The 23633-nt window shown below is 45.7% G+C and overlaps 1 protein-coding gene across 5 annotated transcripts in view; it reads left to right on the forward strand.

Annotated features, from left to right (window-relative positions):
* Nucleotides 1–23633, forward strand: part of PRIMPOL (primase and DNA directed polymerase) — a 111476-nt gene that overhangs the window by 59746 nt on the left and 28097 nt on the right. For all 5 annotated transcript variants that reach the window (XM_044297500.1, XM_044297517.1, XM_044297526.1 and 2 more), the window contains 2 exons: nucleotides 411–505; nucleotides 13471–13609. In XM_044297500.1, coding sequence (XP_044153435.1) covers nucleotides 411–505; nucleotides 13471–13609 — 234 coding nt within the window. The remainder of the gene's footprint in view (nucleotides 1–410; nucleotides 506–13470; nucleotides 13610–23633) is intronic.

Here is a 23633-nt window from a genome sequence, read left to right on the forward strand (position 1 = left end):
ACAATCCGCTGGATAGGTCATCAGTATCTGATCTGTGGGGTCTCACACCTAGGACCCCCACCGATCAGCTGTTTGAGAAGGCAGCAGCGCTCGCAGTAGTGCTGTGGCCTTCTCTAGATTTTTCTAGACCGCATGACGTTACGTTCATCTGTCACATGGCCTAGGCACAGCTCCGCTCCATAGAAGTGAATGGGGTGGGGGTGTGATACCAAGCACAAGCGCTATACAATGTACAGCGCTGTGGGGGCATTGTCCAGTTGGCGGACCCCCCACTGATCAGATACTGGTCATCAGTAAAAACACTTTAAAAACCCCTTTAATTTTAAAGGAGAAAAAAATGTGATTAGCAATTTTCAGAATCAGTGATTTACTTTCTATTAATCATTAATACATAAAATTGTTTTCTTAAGGATGTTCATGTTTTTGCATTGGAAACTGTTCTTGATGATACAGAAAGAAGGCTTTATCTGGTGACAACCTACGCAGAGTTTTGGTTTTATTACATGTAAGTATTTTGCATGTTTTATCCTACTGAATGGACATTATTTTGAAATGTTTAAAATATATATATATATAATCACAGTCATGGAACTCCCAGGTAATGCCTATAATAATTTATGGTTGGCGGTACTGTATTTTTATCATACACAGCAGCAGAAGTGGGCACGTCCTATTCATTAGGCTTGAGTTGGATTTTGGCGGCTCTTGCTGTGATCCCATTTATTTCCATGCTGTTGCAACCAGTGTCACTGTGTACTCTGCCCTTAATTAACATGCCTCTTGAAAACTGAAATCTGTAGCAGCTGAGGTGAGTATTGGTGGCACCCAGAGTGTGCTTCACTCCCCATAACTGGCAGCTACAATGTGCCACTGACTGTCTACAATGAGCAATATGGTTAGATGAGGATGATCGATCTATCCTCATAAGACAAGTCATAGGGATACACATTGCTGTAAACGTGTTTTAATAGTATTAAAGTGGTTAGAAAGTTAGATTATTCAGAGTATTTTTTTTCCCCCTCTTCACATGTTGTTTGCAGTGTTTGCTTTTGCCTTTATCATTAACCTAAGTATACAATAACTACCAACAGAAAAATAAGTAGTCTATTAACCCTTAGGCTACCAGCGACGTACATGTACGGCACTGGTGCGATGTATAAACATGACGCTCGCACGTGCAGTCGGAGTCATGGCCGGCAGATCTCTGCTTTTTCATACAGCAGAGGCCTGCGGCTAATTACCGTGACTGGCAATAATGCCGATCGCGGTAATTAAATGCTTTAGATGCCGTGATCAAGTGAGATCACGGCACCTAAATGCTCAAAAACCTATGCCCCATGTGTCCAATCCGGGCATAGGTAGTTGCGCTAAATACTGGAACCTTACTGAGTAGGCTACAGTATTCAAACTGCAATTCCTATGTTGGCCACCAGATGTCAGGCCAGGATAAGAAATTAGCAAAAGTAAGCAAAATAAGATAATGATAAATTCCTGATAAACCAAAATAAATATAAAAAATGTAATAAGCTCATATATGAGGCACATAATAATTATAAAAAAAAATATATAAAGTATATCAAAGTTTAAATCACCCCCCTTTCCGTATAATTAAAAAATAAATACCTAAATACCAATAAATATAAACATCATGGGTATCACCGCGACCGAAAATGCCCATACTAGTAAAATAGAAAAAAAAATATTCCAATACGGCGAATGGCGTAACAGAAAAAAGGGTCAAAATGGCCAATTTGCCATTTTTTCATTTCTTTTCTTACCCCAAAAAAGTCATAAAATGTGATCAAAAGGTCACTCATACTCGAAAATGGTATCAATTAAAAGTATAGATTGTTCTGCAAAAAATGATCCCCTAAACAACTCGGTATACATAAGTATAAAAAAGTTATGGGGGTCAGAATATGGTGATTAAAAAAAAAAAGAATTTCTCAAAGATGAAATAAATTTTTACACTATTTAGACATAAAGAACCTATAAATATGGGGAATCGTAAATTAAATCACTGTAGATAGGAACGCTATGGGGATTTAGCTAAAACTAATACTTTATTAAATATACAAAAATGTGTGAGGAAAAGTAACCTACTAAATATATAAAATTCCAAGTGAGCAAGATCTATCCACGGACCCTGAAACAGACCGAGGTATTACGTGGAGAACCACGGTCTGCGGTACTGCTCAGTTATGGATACAGTCACTGGGAAATCCACTTAAGGTGCACTACAGAGGTTGCAGAACCACGCCAACCAGGCTATAGTTATCTGTTCACAACCAGGTGTGCGCACCGTGGCACGAACAAGGTGCTCAGCTCAATCACCCAGTCTAGATGGCCCTGGACTAAATTAACAGACTAATCCGTTGATAAACATCTACTCACTAGGGCAAGCCGCATAAACGTAGAACACCTGTTCATATGTATAAACCAGATGCCTGAATGCCGGCCCTGTGAGCACGAATCAAGGGACACTGACTAACTGGGTGTAAGTGAAAAGCTTGAGTGCACCTGTTCACATACTACAGGGGGCTAGATTGACACAGACCACTTCTGTTTTGTGAACGCAAGTCAAGCATAATTCAAATACATTGGTTTGCCGCCACTGATAGCTCGACGCGTTTTGCCATATTTGGGTCGTCAGGAGCATAAAATGTGGGTAGAAGGACAAATAATCAAACCAGCTGCTAACCTCTGTGACAGAGGCTGCAGCTACCAGCACTGAGTGGCCGTACGCAGCCGCAAGGACACGCACAATATAAGGAGGAGACTCCTCCCCTACTCTGGATCAAGCCCCTGGGGGGGCCAATAAGAAGGCAGGAGGCGCGGCAACGCCGCAGAAAAATCCCCGCCCCACTTACCCGACCCCTCTTTGAGGCAATAACAGACGAATGTCAAAACATTCCGTATACTAATGTTAGAGCGACTAAACGGCGGTCTTTGAAAAAATCGTTGTAATCGTACTGACCCAGAGAATGAAGGGCATGGGTCAGTTTTGTCGTAAACAAAACGCCGTGGGAACAAATCCTGTAAAACGGTGGTCGGATTGCGTTTTTTTTTCCAATTCCACCCCATTTGGAATTTTTTTTACCGCTTCCCACAACATTTTATGCCATAATTATGCCATGGCGTTAGAAAGTACAACTCGTCCCGCAAAATAAACGGCCCTCATACAGCTATGTGAACGGAAAAATAAAAAAGTTATGGCTCACGAAAAATAAGGAAGAAAAATTAAAATGCAAAAACCTCCGGTAGCCAAAGGGTTATAGGGAAAAAGTGTTCACGGTAAAAATAAATATTTAAACCTCATGGGAAATGGTGCAAAAACAAAAGAGGGATTTATTTCTACTTAAAAAACATCAATATTTGATCAATCCAACCACCTAGCAGCCCTGCAACGATTTGGCCTCTATCCCTGCCTGTTAGCTGTAATACCCAGCACAGCCGCTATACAATGTATGACACAATTTTTTTGTATACTGTGTAGGGGTTCCTTCAAACTAGGGTTGTTTGGATACCAATATTTTGATTCAGGTTCGATACCATAAAAAACTATTGCGATACTCGATACCTTTCGATACGCAAAAATAAAATAAAACAAAAAAAAAAGCCTTGATTATTTAAACGTAAAACATTTATTGAATTAAACAGAAAAAACCTGCACCAGATATCAGATTGTCAGAGTTTGATATTTGACAATGTAACAATGTTAATGAGGAGCCTTCACCTCTCCTGCCCCCCCCCCCCCATTATGTGAGATGGCACACTACTTTGGGGGTCACTTACTATTAATGTGAGGCACATGGGGTCCAGTCCAAATGTGCCCAGCCTGACATTAAAAATAAGTGACCCCATCATTTTTAAAACATGGCAGTGGCAAGATTGGGGTTAATGAGTCACATTAACCCCAATCTTGCTGGCTGCCTGATACAAATGTTTTTTGCCTGCCTTTATTTTGACGCAGGCTAATCACTCTAGACTTGCATGGTGCGGGTGTGGGGTACCTTCTATGCTGGCTGTTCAGGGCACTGACGCTGAGGCTGGTACTCGGGCTGACAGTGAGCTGTGCACTCAGGAGGAGGAGGGGGATTCTGCCGCTGCTGCCGTTCGCTGAGCTCACTAACTCAGCCGATGCAGCGGTAACTTTATTACCTCCCCCTCCTGCTTTCATTAATAGCCAAACATTTATTGGTGCACCGTGGAAGTGGTGCGGGCAGCTTCAGAGCCTTCTCACTTCATTGTTCTCACAGCAGCCGCGTCATAGGATGGAGGGATTCCCTCCCTCCTTCCTTCTCCACTGTCTGCCAAGCACGGCACACCCGATATTGTCATATAAGAGGAGCGCAGTATGTACAGAAAAAACAAACATCCCGATACCGTCTCGATACTGGCATAAAAGTATCGATTGGGTATCGAAGTGAATCTGCAGCCTGCCAGCGGCGATCGTTCGCTGGCAGGCTGTAGATGTGATTTTTTTTTTTTTACCCCTAAGGCTACATTCACACGTCAGTATTTTTCTATAATCCGAATTTCGGTCCGTTTTTTGCGGATCCGTTGTTCCTGAAAATGTTTCCGTATGTCATCCGTTTTTTGCGGATCCGCAAAAAACGGAAACATGTATACATTTCAATAATCAAATAAAGTTGTTTGGATTTCTTTGAAAAAAAAAATATATATATATATATATATATATTTGCTATGTGTTTCCAGGAACGGATTCCGCAAAAAACGGAAGACATACGGAATGACATCCGAATGTCTTCCGTTTTTTACGGAACCATTGACTTTGCATTGTACCAGGATCCGATTTTTCAGGAACATAATAGGACATGTTTTATATTTAAACGGACATGCGGAACGGAACAACGGAAACGGACAGCACACATTGTGCTGTCCGATTTTTTCCAGGACCCATTGAAAATGAATGGGTCCTGATCTGGTCCTGATCTGTTCCGCAAAAAACGGAACAGATCAGGAAAGAAAAAACGGACGTGTGAATGGACCCTAACAGGTATATTAGACGCTGTTTTGATAACAGCGTCTAATATACCTGCTACCTGGTCCTCTGGTGGTCCCTTTTGCTTGGATCGACCACCAGAGGACACAGGTAGCTCTGTAAAGTAGCACCAAACACCACTACACTACACTACACCCCCCCTGTCACTTATTAACCCCTTATGAACCCCTGATCACCCCATATAGACTCCCTGATCACCCCCCCCTGTCATTGATCACCCCCCTGTAAGGCTCTATTCAGACGCCCGTATGTGTTTTACGGATCCACGCATCCATGGATCGGATCCGCAAAACACATACGGATGTGATCACCCCCTGTCATTGATCACTCCCCTGTATGGCTCCATTCAGACGTCCGTATGTGTTTTGCGGATCCGATCCGTGGATCCCCAAAACACATACGGACCTCTGAATGGAGCCTTACAGGGGGGTGATCAATGACAGGGGGGTGATCAGGGAGTCTATATGGGGTGATCACCACCCTGTCATTGATCACCCCCCTGTAAGGCTCGATTCAGACGTCCGTATGTGTTTTGCGGATCCGTGCATCCGCAAAACACGACACCGCGGATCCGTAAAACACATACGGACATCTGAATGGAGCCTTACAGGGGGGTGATCAATGACAGGGTGGTGATCACCCCATATAGACTCCCTGATGACCCCCCTATCATTAATCACCCCCCTGTAAGGCTCCATTCAGACATTTTTTTGGCACAAGTTAGCGGAAATTAATTTATTTATTTTTTTCTTACAAAGTCTCATATTCCACTAACTTTTGTCAAAAAAGAAAATCTCACATGAACTCACCATACCCCTCACGGAATCCAAATGCGTAATTTTTTTTTAGACATTTATATTCCAGACTTCTTCTCGCGCTTTAGGGCCCCTAAAATGCCAGGGCAGTATAAATACCCCACATGTGACCCCATTTCGGAAAGAAGACACCCCAAGGTATTCCGTGAGGGGCATATTGAGTCCATGAAAGATTGAAATTTTTCTCCCAAGTTAGCGGAAAGGAAGACTTTGTGAGAAAAAAAAAAAAAATAAATCAATTTCCGCTAACTTGTGCCAAAAAAAAATTATTTCTATGACCTCGCCATGCCCATCATTGAATACCTTGGGGTGTCTTCTTTCCAAAATGGGGTCACATGTGGGGTATTTATACTGCCCTGCCATTTTAGTGGCCCTAAAGCGTGAGAAGAAGTCTGGAATATAAATGTCTAAAAATGCCCCCCTAAAAGGAATGTGGGCCCCTTTGCGCATTTAGGCTGCAAAAAAGTGTCACACATGTGGTATCGCCGTACTCAGGAGAAGTTGGGCAATGTGTTTTGCGGTGTCATTTTACATATACCCATGCTGGGTGAGATAAATATCTTGGTCAAATGCCAACTTTGTATAAAAAAAATGTGAAAAGTTGTATTTTGCCGAGATATTTCTCTCACCCAGCATGGGTATATGTAAAATGACACCCCAAAACACATTGCCCTACTTCTTATGAGTGACACTTTTTTGCAGCCTAGGTGGGCAAATGGGCCCACATTCCAAAGAGCACCTTTCGGATTTCACAAGCCATTTTTTGCAGATTTTGATTTCAAACTACTTTGCACGCATTTGGGCCCCTAAAATGCCAGGGCAGTATAACTACAAGTGACCCCATTTTAGAAAGAAGACACCCCAAGGTATTGCGTTAGGGGCATGACGAGTTCCTAGAATTTTGTATTTTTTGTCACAAGTTAGTGGAAAATTATGATTTTTTTTTTACATAGTCTCATATTTCACTAACTTGTGACAAAAAATAAAAACTTCCATGAACTCACTCTGCCCATTACAAAATACCTTGGGGTGTCTTCTTTCCAAAATGGGGTCACTTGTGGGGTAGTTATACTGCCCTGGCATTTTAGGGGCCCAAATGCGTGCAAAGTAGTTTGAAATAAAAATCTGTAAAAAATGGCCTGTGAAATCCGAAAGGTGCTCTTTGGAATGTTTGCCCTTTGCACACCTAGGCTGCAAAAAAGTGTTGCACGTGGTATCGCCGTACTCAGGAGAAGTTGGGGAATGTGTTTTGGGGTGTCATTTTACATATACCCATGCTGGGTGAGATAAATATCTTGGTCAAATGCCGAGATATTTCTCTCACCCAGCATGGGTATATGTAAAATGACACCCCAAAACACATTCCCCAACTTCTCCTGAGTACGGCGATACCACATGTGTGACACTTATTTGCAGCCTAGGTGGGCAAAGGGGCCCACATTCCAAAGAGCACCTTTCGGATTTCACAGGCCATTTTTTTTTTTTTTTTTTTACAGATTTTGATTTCAAACTACCTTGCACGCATTTGGGCCCCTAAAATGCCAGCGCAGTATAACTACCCCACAAGTGACCCCATTTTAGAAAGAAGACACCCCAAGGTATTTCATGATGGGCATAGTGAGTTCATGGAAGTTTTAATTTTTTGTCACAAGTTAGTGGAGAGACTTTGTAAGGAAAAAAAAAAAAGATAAAAAATTCATTTTCCCTAACTTGTGACAAAAAATAAAAATTTCTATGAACTCACTATGCCCATCAGCGAATACCTTAGGGTGTCTGCTTTCCGAAATGGGGTTATTTGTGGGGTTTTTCTACTGTCTGGGCATTGTAGAACCTCAGGAAACATGACCGGTGCTCAGAAAGTCAGAGCTGCTTCAAAAAGGCGGAGATTCACATTTTTGTACCATCGTTTGTAAATGCTATAACTTTTACCCAAATCATTTTTTTTTTTATCAAAGACATGTAGAACAATAAATTTACAGAAAAATGTATATATAGATGTCATTTTTTTTAAAAATAATTTACAACTGAAAGTGAAAAATGTCATTTTTTTTGCAAAAATTTTGTTAAATTTCGATTAATAACAAAAAAGTAAATATGTCAGCAGCAATGAAATACCACCAAATGAAAGCTCTATTAGTGAGAAGAAAAGGAGGTAAAATTCATTTCGGTGGTAAGTGTCATGACCGAGCAATAAACGGTGAAAGTAGTGTAGTGCAGAATTGTAAAAAGTGGTCTGGTCATTAAGGCTGAGTTCACACGGGCGAGATTTCCGCGCGGGTGCAATGCAGTAGGTGAACGCATTGCACCTGCACTGAATCCTGACCCTATTCATTTCAATGGGGCTGTGCACATGAGCATTTTTTTTCATGCATCACTTCTGCAATGCTTTAAAATCGCAGCATGTTCTATATTCTGCGTTTTTCACGCAGCCCTGGCTCCATAGAAGTGAATGGGGCTGCGTTAATAACGCATTGCATCTGCAAGCAAGTGCGGATGCAATGCGTTTTTCACTGATGGTTGCTAGGAGATGTTGTTTGTAAACCTTCAGTTTTTTATCACGCGCGTGAAAAACGCTTCAAAACGCATTGCACCCGTGCGGAAAAAACTGAACAACTAAACGCAATTGCAGCCAAAACTGACTGAACTTGCTTGCAAAATGGTGCGAGTTTAACTGAACGCACCCTGAACGCATCCGGACCAAATCTGTCACGCTCGTGTGAACTCAGCCTAAGGCCCCTTTCACACGGGCGAGATTTCCGCGCGGGTGCGATGCGTGAGTTGAACGCATTGCACCCGCACTGAATCCTGACCCATTCATTTCTATGGGGCTGTTCACATGAGCGGTGATTTTCACGCATCACTTATGCGTTGCGTGAAAATCGCAGCATGTTCTATATTCAGCGTTTTTCACGTAAAGCAGGCCCCATAGAAATGAATGGGGTTGCGTGAAAATCGCAAGCATCCGCAAGCAAGTGCGGATGCGGTGCGATTTCCACGCATGGGTTCTTCTAGGTGACAGTCTATTCACTGTATTATTTTCCCTTATAACATGGTTATAAGGGAAAATAATAGCATTCTGGCTACAGAATGCTTAGTATAATAGTGCTGGAGGGGTAAAAAAAATAAAAAAAGTTAACTCACCTTATCCCCATGATCGCCTAGTTCCCGGTCGGTCTGTTCTTTAGCTGTGGCTAAAGGACCTGTGGTGATGTCAGATCACATGCTCCATCACCATGGTGATGGACCATGTGATTGGAGCATGTGATCTGACATCACCAAAGGTCATTCAGCCCACAGCTAAAGAACAGACCGGGATCTACACGATCATGGGGATAAGGTGAGTTGACTTTTTTATTTTTTTTTAACCCTTCCAGCGCTATTATACTAAGCATTCTGTATTCAGAATGCTATTATTTTCCCTTATAACCATGTTATAAGGGAAAATAATACAATCTTCAGAACATCAATCCCAAGCCCGAACTTCTGTGAAGAAGTTCGGGTTTGGGTACCAAACATGCGCGATTTTTCTCACGCGAGTGCAAAACGCATTACAATGTTTTGCACTCGCGCGGAAAAATCGCGGGTGTTTCCGCAACGCACCCGCACATTTTTCCGCAACGCCCGTGTGAAACCAGCCTAAGGGTGTTTAAGCTAGGGGGGGCTGAAGTGGTTAAAGTAGATTTACCAGGGACAATGTGGTTTGAACAACCTTTCCTGAGGATTGAATGGACATTTCCATTGGAATGATGTATGCAGTTGATAGGCTTTTTGACTGCTCAGGCAGTGGCTAATCTACCATGGTACAAAGTGTAAGGGCCCCTTTATGCTGCTCAATGAGCAGACGATTCTCGGGAAGGAAGCATTCCTTCCCTACAATCGCCTGCTCATTTGTGAACGAGACCATTGCATTTACATATCCTGCAGATATGTCTTCAATATTAATTCCCAGATAACACCTTTTAAAGGATTTTCCAGATTTTTTTTTTTTTTTTTTTACTTTTGACCTATTCTCTGGATAGGTCATAAATATCTGATTGATGGGGGTCCAACACCCAGGACCCTTACCGATCAGCTGTTTTGAGAAGGCAGCAGTGCACCTGTGAGCCCGCCTGATATGAGCATCAGAGCATTTCATGCCGTATAGCGCAAGGCAAGGGCTTTTTTGTTCACAATGGTACACTGCTAGGCGGAGGCTTCCACCCAACAGTGTTCCCGGTGCCCAGTACGTCCCTGGATCTGCAAAATATGCCTTTGCCCTGTGCAATTCAGCGCAGGGTAAATGAGAGAATTGGGGCATGAAATTCTCCGATGCTCCTATCGGGGGACTGGAGGGGGTAAAGATGGAGATATTTTGAAATTCAACATTCCCAATCTTTGCTCACTTACTGTAAACTCTGGTTTCACACTAGGGTATTACAGCTGCATGTTACACCAATATTACAGAAAGGTGTCCTGGCTCATTCCAAGGACTTACTCACTTGAACTCATAGCATCAGCATTGGCTACAGCGGTAAATATAAACCCGTCTGAATTGTGGATAGAAGTAAATGGACTGCGGACCAGAAGTTTTTTGAATGGAGAGGCAGGGAAAGATGATCCTTGTCACCTTGTGTAACTTTTAATATATGGTGATTAAACTTTAGTAAAGCTACTTTCACATTTGCGGCAGCAGGGTCTGGCAGGCTGTTCCGGCGGGGGAACAGCCTGACAGATCTGTGCTAACGGTAGCCTACCATGCCGCCAGTCTGCTCTGGCCCCATTCACTATAATGGGGGCATGCCAGAGGTCCTACAGCAGCACAGCAAACGTGCCAAGAGGCGGCCGGACAAAAACTACAGCACCACTGCGGTTTTTGTCCGGCTGCCTCCCGCCCCTATTATAGTGAATGGGGCCGAAGCAGACTTCCAGCGGCAAGGTGGGCTAGCGTTGGCACAGATCCGGCAGGCTGTTCCCCCGCCAGAACAGCCTGCCGGACCCTGCTGCCGCAAGTATGAAAGTAGCCTAACACAAAAATTGGAAACCCCTTTGAGGGAATGATCCAACTCTGTAAACCTGCTAAGTTCATTGGCTTCAGCCTACTATCCAGTTTATTATAGGAGCATGAGAATCTGATTCCTAATGATCTTTTATTGTTGCCTGTGTGACATAAGCCTTTGTTCACACTTTTCAGTCTGGTTTACAGTGCTGGTTAGTGAAGAAGTTAATCCATCAAACTCTAACTATTCCATCATGTAAATTCACAAACACAAAATTATATTAAAGGTGTTGTCCGAGTTATGAAAAAAAAAAAAGACTCAGCAGCATGTTGTATGTATAGAACTACAAGTCCCAGCTGTATAATGACACTGCTACAGGAGTTGACTACAGGTGCTTCCCTGAGTGACATGTCTGCCTGCTCAGAGACTCAGCAGCATGTTGTATGTATAGAACTACAAGTCCTAGCTGTACAGTGACACTGCTAATACACACAGGATCTTCCCCCTACATGCAATGCTCTGCAGAACTTCTTTCAGCTCCTGTTCCCAGCATTTGTCTCCTCACTGCCTGGAGCTACACAATAAACACTTCAGCCCTGTGTCTGTGTAGCTGTAGGGGTTAAGAATCCTGGGAGAGAGCAATAAGTGGCAGTGCAGGGGGGCGTGGCCAGGTCTTGTGTACCCCTCAGCGAAATCAGAGAAACCAGCCACTGGAGATAAAGTGAGTTAATTGGAAAGCTGTTACATTTGCCTAGTTAGAAACATAGAAAGAATAAAAAAATAACTCGTACAACCCCTTTAATTGGAACCTTGTCCAAATGGGACCACCTTAATAGACATGTTTTAACATCCTACAATCTCTGCTATACTTGCCTTAGGATCTACAAGATTTTTTTATTTGTGGGTGCAGATTGTCTTTCACAATTCTGTCTTGTATACAGTAATATGCACTTGTTTAATAGATCAGCATCCACAGTTACAGTGGCGGAAATAATTATTTGACCCCTCACTGATTTTGTAAGTTTGTCCAATGACAAAGAAATGAAAAGTCTCAGAACAGTATCATTTCAATGGTAGGTTTATTGTAACAGTGGCAGATAGCACATCAAAAGGAAAATCGAAAAAATAACTTTAAATAAAAGATAGCAACTGATTTGCATTTCATTGAGTGAAATAAGTATTTGAACCCCTACCAACCATTAAGAGTTCTGGCTCCCACAGAGTGGTTAGACACTTCTACTCAATTAGTCACCCTCATTAAGGACACCTGTCTTAACTAGTCACCTGTATAAAAGACACCTGTCCACAGAATCAATCAATCAAGCAGACTCCAAACTCTCCAACATGGGAAAGACCAAAGAGCTGTCCAAGGATGTCAGAGACAAAATTGTAGACCTGCACAAGGCTGGAATGGGCTACAAAACCATTAGCAAGAAGCTGGGAGAGAAGGTGACAACTGTTGGTGCGATTGTTCGAAAATGGAAGGAGCACAAAATGACCATCAATCGACCTCGCTCTGGGGCTCCACGCAAGATCTCACCTCGTGGGGTGTCAATGGTTCTGAGAAAGGTGAAAAAGCATCCTAGAACTACACGGGAGGAGTTAGTTAATGACCTCAAATTAGCAGGGACCACAGTCACCAAGAAAACCATTGGAAACACATTACACCGCAATGGATTAAAATCCTGCAGGGCTCGCAAGGTCCCCCTGCTCAGGAAGGCACATGTGCAGGCCCGTCTGAAGTTTGCCAATGAACACCTGAATGATTCAGAGAGTGACTGGGAGAAGGTGCTGTGGTCTGATGAGACCAAAATAGAGCTCTTTGGCATTAACTCAACTCGCTGTGTTTGGAGGAAGAAAAATGCTGCCTATGACCCCCAAAACACCGTCCCCACCGTCAAGCATGGGGGTGGAAACATTTTGCTTTGGGGGTGTTTTTCTGCTAAGGGCACAGGACAACTTATTCGCATAAACGGGAAAATGGACGGAGCCATGTATCGTGAAATCCTGAGCGACAACCTCCTTCCCTCTGCCAGGAAACTGAAAATGGGTCGTGGATGGGTGTTCCAGCACGACAATGACCCAAAACATACAGCAAAGGCAACAAAGGAGTGGCTCAAGAAGAAGCACATTAAGGTCATGGAGTGGCCTAGTCAGTCTCCGGACCTTAATCCAATCGAAAACCTATGGAGGGAGCTCAAGCTCAGAGTTGCACAGAGACAGCCTCGAAACCTTAGGGATTTAGAGATGATCTGCAAAGAGGAGTGGACCAACATTCCTCCTAAAATGTGCGCAAACTTGGTCATCAATTACAAGAAACGTTTGACCTCTGTGCTTGCAAACAAGGGTTTTTCCACCAAGTATTAAGTCTTTTTTTGTTAGAGGGTTCAAATACTTATTTCACTCAATGAAATGCAAATCAGTTGCTATCTTTTATTTAAAGTTATTTTTTCGATTTTCCTTTTGATGTGCTATCTGCCACTGTTACAATAAACCTACCATTGAAATGATACTGTTCTGAGACTTTTCATTTCTTTGTCATTGGACAAACTTACAAAATCAGTGAGGGGTCAAATAATTATTTCCTCCACTGTATAATTTGGAGCACCCACCGTATTTTTTTTCTGTGTACTCTTTTTCTGTTACCTTTTAGGAAATGGCCTCGGTCCTTGGCTCACTGTTATGAAGTCATTCCTGCTGACACAGTTTGCAAACTCTATTTTGATTTAGAGTACTATAAACCAGCAAATCCAGGAGCAGATGGCAAAAAAATGGTTGCTCTAGTGATTGAGGTAAACAATTTTTTCACCAAATGTTCATATCTTTCACTCTATATCTATCACATAATCAAATAAATGTGCACCAATCCTATTACCCATCGAAAATCCACTGTGTATACTTTCTAAATCAAAAATACCAATGAAAAGACACAGAGAATAAAAAAAAATACCCCTTTATTAATTTCATTTAAAAATACAAAATTAATTATATTAAAAATATGACCAAAGGCAATTTCAGGCATATATAAAAAATCGGAGGAGAAACACTTCAAGGTTGGAGATGTTCAAAACACTGCACCCATTATCTGTAATAATAGGCAAGTAAAAGCTAAAGTGCTATCCAAAATTATACAGATAAGTACAAGCTAAAGTGCTATCTAAGTATTATGAGGTGTGACAATGGTATCAAGAATATTAACCCCTTCCTGACAGCGACTTTTTATTTTCACTCCCCTTCCTATAGCCATAACTTTTTTTTTATTTTTCAGTTCACATAGCCGTATGAAGGCTTGTTTTTTTGTGGGACAAGTTGTACTTTGTAATGCCACCATTTAATATGGTACACAATGTAGTGGAAAGCGAGGATCCCAAATAGGCTGGCATTTAAAAAAAAAACAAAAACAATTCCACCACAGTTTTATGAGTTTTGTTTTCTCATCCGTATCATTGGGGGACACAGGCTTGACCATGGGTATAGCTGTTGCAGATAGAAGGAGGACACTAAGCACAAAAAAATTGGAAGCTCCTCCCCTTCAGCTATACCCTTCATACAGGGACTAAGCTAAATCAGTTTTAGCTTATTGTCTGTAGGAGACAGACCTCTCTGCTTTGCAGGTCTGCTGGTCTTTTGGTCTTTTTTGTTTTTCCCTTTTTTATAGCGGGAGTTTCAGGCAGTCCTTAAAACTGCCTGCACTCCCATCCAGGAGACGGGAGACCAGGCGGTCCCCCAAGCCCCCTGCTCCTTCCCGTGTTCCAGAAGCAAAGGAGGACCAGAGGTTGTATCCCACCAGCGTTCGGATCACCACGGCCGTCGACCGCAAGTCCCCTCTGTTCCGGTGTAGCGTTCCTCCCCAAGGCACAGCACACCGAAGGTGGTGATCTGGCTGGAGCCAGGGGGGCAGAAGACGCCGGACAGGTGAGTATAATAAAATAAAATAAGGTGCTCCCCCCCCCCCCTTCCAGTACTCTGCCCTCCCCAAGTTGCCTGGTTTCCATGATGCTGGGCCCCTCCTGAAGGGGGGGGGGGGGGGTATGCAGGGTGACGGACCAGTCGCCCTGTAATTGTGTTGTGGTATTTGCACCTGGGGCGTCCATTTTCCAATGGCAGCTCATTTCTGGCTGCGTCCTCGGCGGTGAAATGCGCCTGCGGCTGGGAGGGGGCGGAGTTCCACCTCTGTGTTAAGAGGCATCATGCTTCCTGGTGGCGCGTCGGCTCTGTTCCAGGGCCACTGGGGCCATTGTTAATTGAGGCCCCGGCTTCTGTGCGGCCTACTTCTGTAGGGCCACCCGCGGCTTATTTTTCGCCATGCGGCGTCTTGGTTCGGGGAGATGCGGGCGGGGCCAGAGATTGAGGGCTGGCATCAATTTGGGAGTGTGGCCTGTGTTTTCCCCGCCCCCACATCGGCAGCTGAGTAGAGGGGAGTGGGCTCCGCCCACTTCCAGGATTTAAAGCTCCTGGCGGGACGCCAACGACCTGGTTTTGCGGCTTGGAGGGACACAGGCTGGGTAAGTGCTGTTTGTCCCTTATTACAGGGCCTAACCTTCCCCTTTCCTCAGTTAGGCGCAGGGTTGTCCTTATGTCTGAACTCAGGTCCCGAAGCCGGCAGTTATGTCGGTGCGTCATTTTGCATGTGCGTCGTGACGCGCAAATTTTCCATCCCCTCAGTCAGACTCCCTCTGCTTTGCGTGTGTGGCTCCACCAACAAGTGGCTCGGCCCCGGACCCGATGGTTCCTGCTGCCCAGCCTATGGTAGAACTGGAATGGGCGCGTTCCCTGTCTAGGGTGGTACAGGATGTCTCCAATACCAACAAGGCCATTGTGGAAATATTGGGGCGTTTGTCGACAAAGCAGTCCTCTGACCGGTTTGACCCTGGAGATCACTGGGCGCGTTCCCTTTGCGGCCGTCCCGGGCCAGAACATCCTCCCCCAAAAGGGTGTCTGTGTCTCCTGTTAACTCGGCCTCTCCTCCTCCTGCTAGAGAGTCTCACTCTGACATGTCCTCAGTGGAAGAGGCATGTTCTGAGGAGGGGGGGGGGGGGGGGTCAGATGAGGATGTTGTCTCGCCGGAGGGTCAGTCGTCCAAACTGTCCTCTATGGTGGACAATCTGTTTACGGCGGTTATTGAGATGTTGCAGGTTGAGGATCTTGCACCGTCGTCTGCCAGCTTGGGTTTTTCCTTCAGAAGGTCCCGTCGCTCGCACAATTGTTTCCCCAACCACCAGGAGTTTGATTCCTCTCTTTCCAAGGAGTGGAATGTCCCTGATAGACGTTTTACCTTTCCAAAATGCTTAAACGTCCTTTATCCTTTTCTGGAGGATTTGACTAAGAAATGGTTGTCCTCACCCATAGTTGATCCGCCAGTTTCCCGCTTGGCTAAACATACTCCCTTGTCAATGGCGGATGGGGCTTCTTTTTCTGATATCAGAGATAAGAAACTGGAAGTGTTTGCAAAATCTGCTTTTGAAGCAGTGGGCACAGTGCTGAAGCTGATGTTTGCCTCTACTTAGGTGAGCAAGCCGATGGGGAAGTGGGCGAGTCCCGGGGGGGGGGGGGGGGGGGGAGCTTGCAGATATGGCCCTGCAGCTCTCTCCTGCTAGTACGTATATTTGTGAAGCTTTTTTGGACGTAGCCAGGCTTATGGCTTGTTTGTCAGCCCTGTTGGTGGCTATTCCCCCTATGGCTTTCTTGCTGGACGCTAGATAATGCTTCAAAGCGCACCTTGACGGCCCTCCCCTTTATCGGCAGAAGACTTTTTGGTAAGTGCCTGGATGAGATCATTTTGGACGCTACAGGTGGTAAGAGCACCCATTTACCACAGAACAGGGGAGGTAAAAAAAACTGGAACCTTTTTATCGCCCCTTTCGGAGGTTTTCCAGCCCCAAGAAGGCGTCCAACAAGTCGGCCATGGATCAGAAGCGCAAACCCTCCTTCAAGCCTCGCCCTTCCTGGCGTTCCCGTCAACAGGGCACCAAGTCCTTTAACCCTAAGAGCGCCGCTGCATGTTCGGGTGGGCTGTTGGCTTCATATGTTTCGGCAGGTCTGGCTGGCTCACGTCTCGGACGCATGGGTGAGGGAGGTCATTGCAGAGGACTACAAGCTGGATTTCAAGTCCTCCCCTCCATCCAGTTTTTTTTTCGGTCGTCTCCTCTGGCCTCTCCCGCAGCCGCTGAGTCTTTTTTTCTGGCAATTTGCACGCTGCTGCTGCAGCAGCAAGGTGTGATTGTTCCGATTCCTGCGCAAGACTGTTTTCGGGGGTTTTACTCAAATCTCTTTGTGATTCCCAAAAAAGAGGGGACGGTCCATCCCATTCTGGACCTCAAGGCGCTTAACCGTTTCCTTCGTGTCCGCAGCTTCCGGATGGAGTCCCTGAGGTCGGTCATTGCTTTCATGGAACCAGGGGAGTTCCTGTCCTCGATAGACATCAAGGATGGTTATCTTCATGTGCCCATCTGCGTCAGTCATCAGAGGTTTCTCCAGTTTGCAGTGGTTCCATTTCACTACCAGTTTGTAGCTCTCCCGTTCGGCCTGGCCACAGCTCCCAGGGTCTTTACCAAAGTTCTGGCGGCAGTCATGGCCCTGCTCCATGCCAGGTGGATCGTGGCGATCCCTTACTTAGACGACATCCTGGTAAAGGGTCTGTCGTTCCAAGGGATAGCGAACAGCTTGAGCATTGTTTTGGACACCCTGGAGCGCTTTGAATGGATCCTGAACAGGCAGAAGTCTTGTCTTTATCCCTCGCAGCGGTTGACTTATCTGGGCATGGTACTGGACACGTCAGGCCAAGGTGTTCTTGCCTCTGGAGAAGCTATCTGCTTTCCATCTTCAGATTCTCCCCTTGTTGCTGCCGCCAGGTCTGTTTCCCATTCATCGCTGCATGCGGGCTCTGGGGCACATGGGCTCTGCCTTCGAAGCAGTTCCCTATGCTCAATTTCATACCAGAACGCTTCAGTGAGCCATTCTGTCCAGCTGGGACCGCCCCCCCAGCCTCTCTGGATCGGCCCATGTGTCTCCCTGCCCCAGTTCGCCGGGCTCTCAGATGATGGTTCGTGTCTCCGATGTTGACGTTGGGCCGCTCGTTCCTTCCTCTCAGTTGGAAGGTGTTAACAACGGACGCAAGCCTCAAGGGATAGGGGGAAGTGTTGGAAAATCTCTCTGTTCAAGGGGTATGGTCATGCAAGGGGAGCTTGCAGTGAGCAGGATTTGGGGGAACGCTGACACCACTTATGCAGTGGGCCAGGATATGGATTGGATAATAGTCTATATTTGTCGTGACACCAATTGCAGCGTGCGCAGGGTACTACCCCAGGGTCCTTCCAAGGTGTTATAACGCACATCCCAGATTAAGAATGCCAGAGTGGTGTAATGGCTTATAATGTCTCTATAGGTGGTGATAATTGTGTCAACAGTGTCTCCTACCTGGGTATGGCTGGACTCCTGGCTTACTTGCAATTAATTTGAGTGTAGTGATAGTAGGAGTAATAGAGGAAAGTCTCTGGACTTGACTCACAGATATATTCTCAGGGGATGCTTTCTTGCTGGAACTGGAGGTTGTCTGTAACTTTCTGCTTTCTTTTCATCCAGTTGAGCTGCAGAGCTCAGACTGAGAATTTGATCAAGTCTCAGAACAAGACTTGGTCCTTGCTGTCTTCCCTATGCAGGGGAAACTAGAACTGGTTCTAACTGTTTTCCCCTCACCCAGTGCGACTCAGGACCTCCCATCAGGACAGGAAACCTGAGAAGATAAAAAGGACACACCTCCACCCAACACCAGTTCAGGTTTCCTGTCCTCCGGATGGGAGATCCTGAGAAGCACACAGCTGATGCTGAAGACGTACCTCAAGACACCGGTGAAGCTGCGGAAGGTCTGTGGCTGTATGCCGTGGGAAGGCCTATCCCTGGGGAGCGGTAGTTCTGTGGCCGTGCCGGAAGCCGTTCCCCATAAGTCTGCCTGCGCCTGCCCTCTCTCCGGCCCTGCGGGGAGCCGCTGTGGCCGTGTTCAGGTGGCTCCCCATGCTGTTCCTCGTCTCCCCGGTCCCAAGATGGCGTCCGCGCATTCGTGCGCTTATGCGCGGGGCCGTCTCCTGTGGATGACGTCGGGAGGGAGGCGGAGCTTCAGGCAGGACCCGGAAGTAGAGGCCGGAGCGTGTTTTTTTTTTAATACAAGTCACGGCGGCAGGTTCAGGCAGCCAGCTGGGGCACAAAAGTGGATGTGCCGTGTAGCGATCCCAGTTTGCAGCATGTCGGAGCCTACAGAAGGACGTGCTGAACCCCAGGAACCCTTGAGACCTCCAAGTCCGGTATTGGTCTGAGGATGGGGAAAAAAGGAAGAAGCTTCAATGGGTGAGAGCGTTCCTTTTTATTTCTAATGTGGTGTTTCATATCATTGTCTCCCTTTAGATCCCTAAGCCACCTAAAAAATCGGCTTCCAAGACAAAGCACAGGGAATGTGCGGAATGTAAAACATCCCTATCTGCATCTTATGAGAAGGCGTTATGCCCAACATGTATAGATAAGTTGGTAGCGGAACAATCCCAGACCCTCACTAAATCCATGAAGTCTATTATCAAAGCATCCTTTAAAGCATTCAGTAAAGGCCGTGCCAGGTCCCCAGATAGACCAGGGAGGGATACGGAGTGTGACAGTATTGAATTTGATTCATCTGACGATGGCGAAGAATCCGGACAACTATCGGACTCTTCGGATCAAGATTATTCAGGGAGATCTTTCTTTTCCCCTGAGGATACGCAACCATTACTAAAAGCGGTCAGGGCAACTATGCAGTTGGAAGACGTTAAGCAGACTAGATCAGTTGCGGACCAGGCCTTTCAGGCACTAGGCCCTAAAAAACGTAGGGTCTTCCCTATTCATGAAAACATGCAAGCGATTATTAATAGGGAATGGAAAAATCCTGATAGAAAATTTTTCTTACCCTCCTCGGTGAAAAGGAAATATCCTTATGAAGAAAAAGTCTCCTCCAGCTGGGATAGGGCCCCTACGGTAGATGCTCCAGTCGCTAAGATAGCTAAGAGATCTGCCCTCCCCTTTGATGATCTGGGCTGCCTTTCGGAACCGTTAGATAAGAAAGCAGATATTTACCTAAAACGGGCGTGGGAAACTTCCGCTACTTGTCTTAGACCCGCAGTTGCAGCCACTTGGGTATCTCGGTCCTTAAGATTATGGATTGAACAGCTAGAGGCTCATCTTAAAGAGAAGGAGCCTAGGGAGGAGATCTTAGCTTCTCTTCCCACCTTTGCTAAAGCGGCGGATTTTCTAACGGATGCTTCTACAGATGTTATGCGCTTTGCCGCCAAATCCTCAGCTATGACGAACGCGGCCAGAAGAGCTATTTGGCTTAGATCATGGAAGGGTGACCAGGGGTCTAAGGCCAGACTCTGTGCCCTTCCGTGTGAGGGCGATAGATTATTTGGGTCCTCCCTGGATGACATCTTGGAGAAGGCATCTGACAAGAAAAAAGGTTTTCCGGTCCCTCAAAAGACTCCCTTTTTTCGTAGGCCCCAGCAGGGCTTTAGGAAACAGAGGGGTAAGCCATATGATAGGAAGGGGATAGATTTCCAAGGAAAACTAGCGGCTTCCTTTTTAAAACCCAGGATAGCAAACCAAAAGACAAGCAATGACGCCAGACTACAGGTTGGGGGAAGACTCTCTGCCTTTCTCCTGGCTTGGGCGAATGTCACCCAGAACAAGTGGGTTTTGGGGGGGATAGCGGAGGGATTCAGGTTGGAGTTCCGCTCCTATCCCCAAGTTTTTTTCACCCATACTCCAACTCCAAAGGATCCTCTAAAGTCCACAGTTCTGGAGAGAGAGGTTCAGTTATTGTTGGACAAAGGGGTTGTTTGCCAAGTCCCAAAGAAGGAGGAGGGCAGGGGGTTCTACTCCCCACTCTTTTTAAGTAAAAAAAAACAACGGTTCCTTTCGAATGATTCTGAACCTAAAACGGCTAAACAAATTCCTGAGATACAAGAAGTTCCGGATGGAAACTATAAAGTCAACTTTAGACCTGTTATACCAAGGTTGCTGGGTGGCAAGTATAGACTTAGAGGATGCCTATTATCACATCCCAATTCACTCTTCCTCCCAAAAGTATTTAAGGACGGCTGTTCAAGTAAAGGGCCAGCTTTTACACCTACAATACAGGGCACTTCCATTTGGGGTCTCTCAAGCCCCGAGAATTTTCACCAAGGTCGTGGCGGAGATGGTGGCATTCCTTCGATCGTCTGGGATAGTAGTTGTACCTTATCTGGGCGATTTTTTTTGTTCATGGCCCAAACAAGGGAGCAGTTACAAACAGAGCTCGTCCTGGTGTGCTCTCTGTTGAAGGATCTGGGATGGAAAATGAATCAGGAGAAGTCTTGTTTAACCCTTTCTCAAACTTGCACCTTTTTAGGAATGCAGCTAGATCCCGCGGCTCAGAAGACATTCCTCCCTCAGAAGAAAGTGTCCTCAACAATAGAGCATGTGTGGTTCCTTTTCCGGTCCTTCCGATGTTCCATCAGAGAGGCGATGACAGTACTGGGGCACCTGACGGCTACAATTCCAGCCGTACCATTTGCACAGATCCACAGAAGACCGTTACAGTCGGACATCTTGAAGAGTTGGAATGGTCTTCCTCAAACACTAGAGGAAAAATTTCATCTCTCCTCCAGAGCAAGGTACTCCCTTCTGTGGTGGACGTCCGAGAAGAACCTCTCGGTAGGAATGCCTTGGTCCTTCATGGAACCCATGTTGATTACGACAGATGCCGGTCCGTGGGGTTGGGGAGCTCATTCAGGGGGAAAATTCTGGCAGGGAAGATGGGATTTAAGAAACAGAGACTGCACGTCAAATTACAAGGAGCTCAAGGCGATAGAAAGAGTACTAAAGGTGGCAGTTCCAGAGGTCTCCAACAGGAAGTTGGTCTTCTACTCAGACAATTCAACGACAGTGGCCTGCGTAAATCATCAGGGCGGAACAAAAGTACCATCCCTAATCTTCCTCTGCCAGGAAATTTTTAAAATAGCGGAAGACAGGAACCTGACCTTATCCGCAATACATTTGAAATGGAAAGAGAATACGGTGGCCGACTTTCTAAGCCGAGTACAGCTCAGTCAGGCAAAGTGGAGTCTGAACGAGGAGATTTTTTCACAGATTGTAACAAAGTTCGGGACCCCATCTATAGACCTCTTTGCCACCCGGAAAAACAGGAAGACAAAGAGATTCTTCTCCCTAAATTATACAGAGAATCCTACAGCGGTGGACAGTCTGGCTCAGGATTGGAGCCAGGAACTCGGCTATGCCTTCCCACCTATTTCCCTAATTCCGCAGGTTCTGAAGAAAGTGCGGAGGGAGGGAGCCACCATAATCATGGTAGCCCCCAAGTGGCCCAAGAGAGTCTGGTACTCCACCCTCTTAAGCCTAGCCAGAAGCCCTCCCTGGGTGATCCCTCCAATGGAGGATCTACTATCCCAGGGGCCCGTATGGCATCCCAATCCGGGGATTCTTCAATTGGCAGTATGGAGATTGACAGGGACATCTGGTTAAAGAGAGGGCTTTCTAGCAAAGTTGTTTCCACCCTTCTAGGTAGTAAAAAAACTTCAACAGCTAGGAAGTATAATAGGGTTTGGAATGTCTTTTCTTCTTTTCTAGGTTCTAGCCCTGATCCATTTAGTCCTCCAGAGATCCCTAAGATCTTAGACTTTTTACAAGCAGGCTTAGACAAGGGGCTCAAGGCCTCCACCTTAAAGGTCCAGGTGTCGGCCTTGAGCTACTTTTTTGACTCCCAATTAGCAATCCATCCGTGGGTCAAGCGTTTCCTTTCTGCCGCTGCCAGAATCTGTCCTTCTGTTAGACCTCTTTCCCCTCCTTGGGACCTGAACACGTTCTTGACGGCCCTAACCGATAGACCCTTTGAGCCCTTATTAGAGGTCCCTATTGACGTCTTATCCATTAAAATGGCGTTCCTCCTGGCCATTACCTCTGCTAGGAGGATCTCGGAGATCTAGGCCTTCTCGGCATTTCCACCCAATACGATTATCCAGGATAACCAAATAGTTATCAGGCCCCTGCCTTCTTTCCTTCCCAAGGTTGTCTCCGATTTTCATAGGAGCCAAGACATTGTGTTGCCTTCTTTTTTTCCTAACCCCTCCAATAGCTTAGAGGAGAAGTTTCATTGCTTGGACGTTAAGAGATGCCTGTTAGTCTACTTAGATGTTATGGCTCCTTGGAGAAACGACGAGAACCTCCTGGTCCAGTTTTTAGGAGGAAATAGGGGGAAAAAAAGCATCCCGCGGGGTTATTGCTAGATGGGTGAAGAAGGCCATAGCTAGAGCTTACATTTCCCTGGGTCTCCCCCCTCCTTCAGGTTTTGGGGCCCATTCTACTAGGGCAGTGTCTACCTCGTGGGCGGAAAGAGCGGATGTTTCTTTAGCCCAGATTTGCAGGGCGGCTACCTGGAGCTCCCCGCATACCTTTCTTAAACATTACAGATTGCAGCTCCATTCTGACGCCCTTTTTGGGGAAAAGGTCCTTCAGGCTGTTGCCCCCCCCCCCCCCAGGTTCTACTTATAGTTTATCTCGCACTGGGTGCCGTCATGGGTGAGGGGAAAACAACATTGCTTACCGGTAATAGTTTTTCTCGATACCCATGACGGCACCCGATATTTCCCTCCCCAGGTAGATAGATAGATAGATATATATATGGCATTTTGCCAGATCTATATGAAGTAATATAGATATGAGCAGCAAAAAAAAAAAAAAAAAAAACCCTTTGCTACTTCTCTCCAGAGAACAATTTATTTCTTCCACTGGTGTTGGGTGGAT

This window comes from Bufo gargarizans, chromosome 1 (genome assembly GCF_014858855.1).
Source record: "Bufo gargarizans isolate SCDJY-AF-19 chromosome 1, ASM1485885v1, whole genome shotgun sequence".
NCBI classification, from domain to species: Eukaryota; Metazoa; Chordata; class Amphibia; order Anura; family Bufonidae; genus Bufo; species Bufo gargarizans.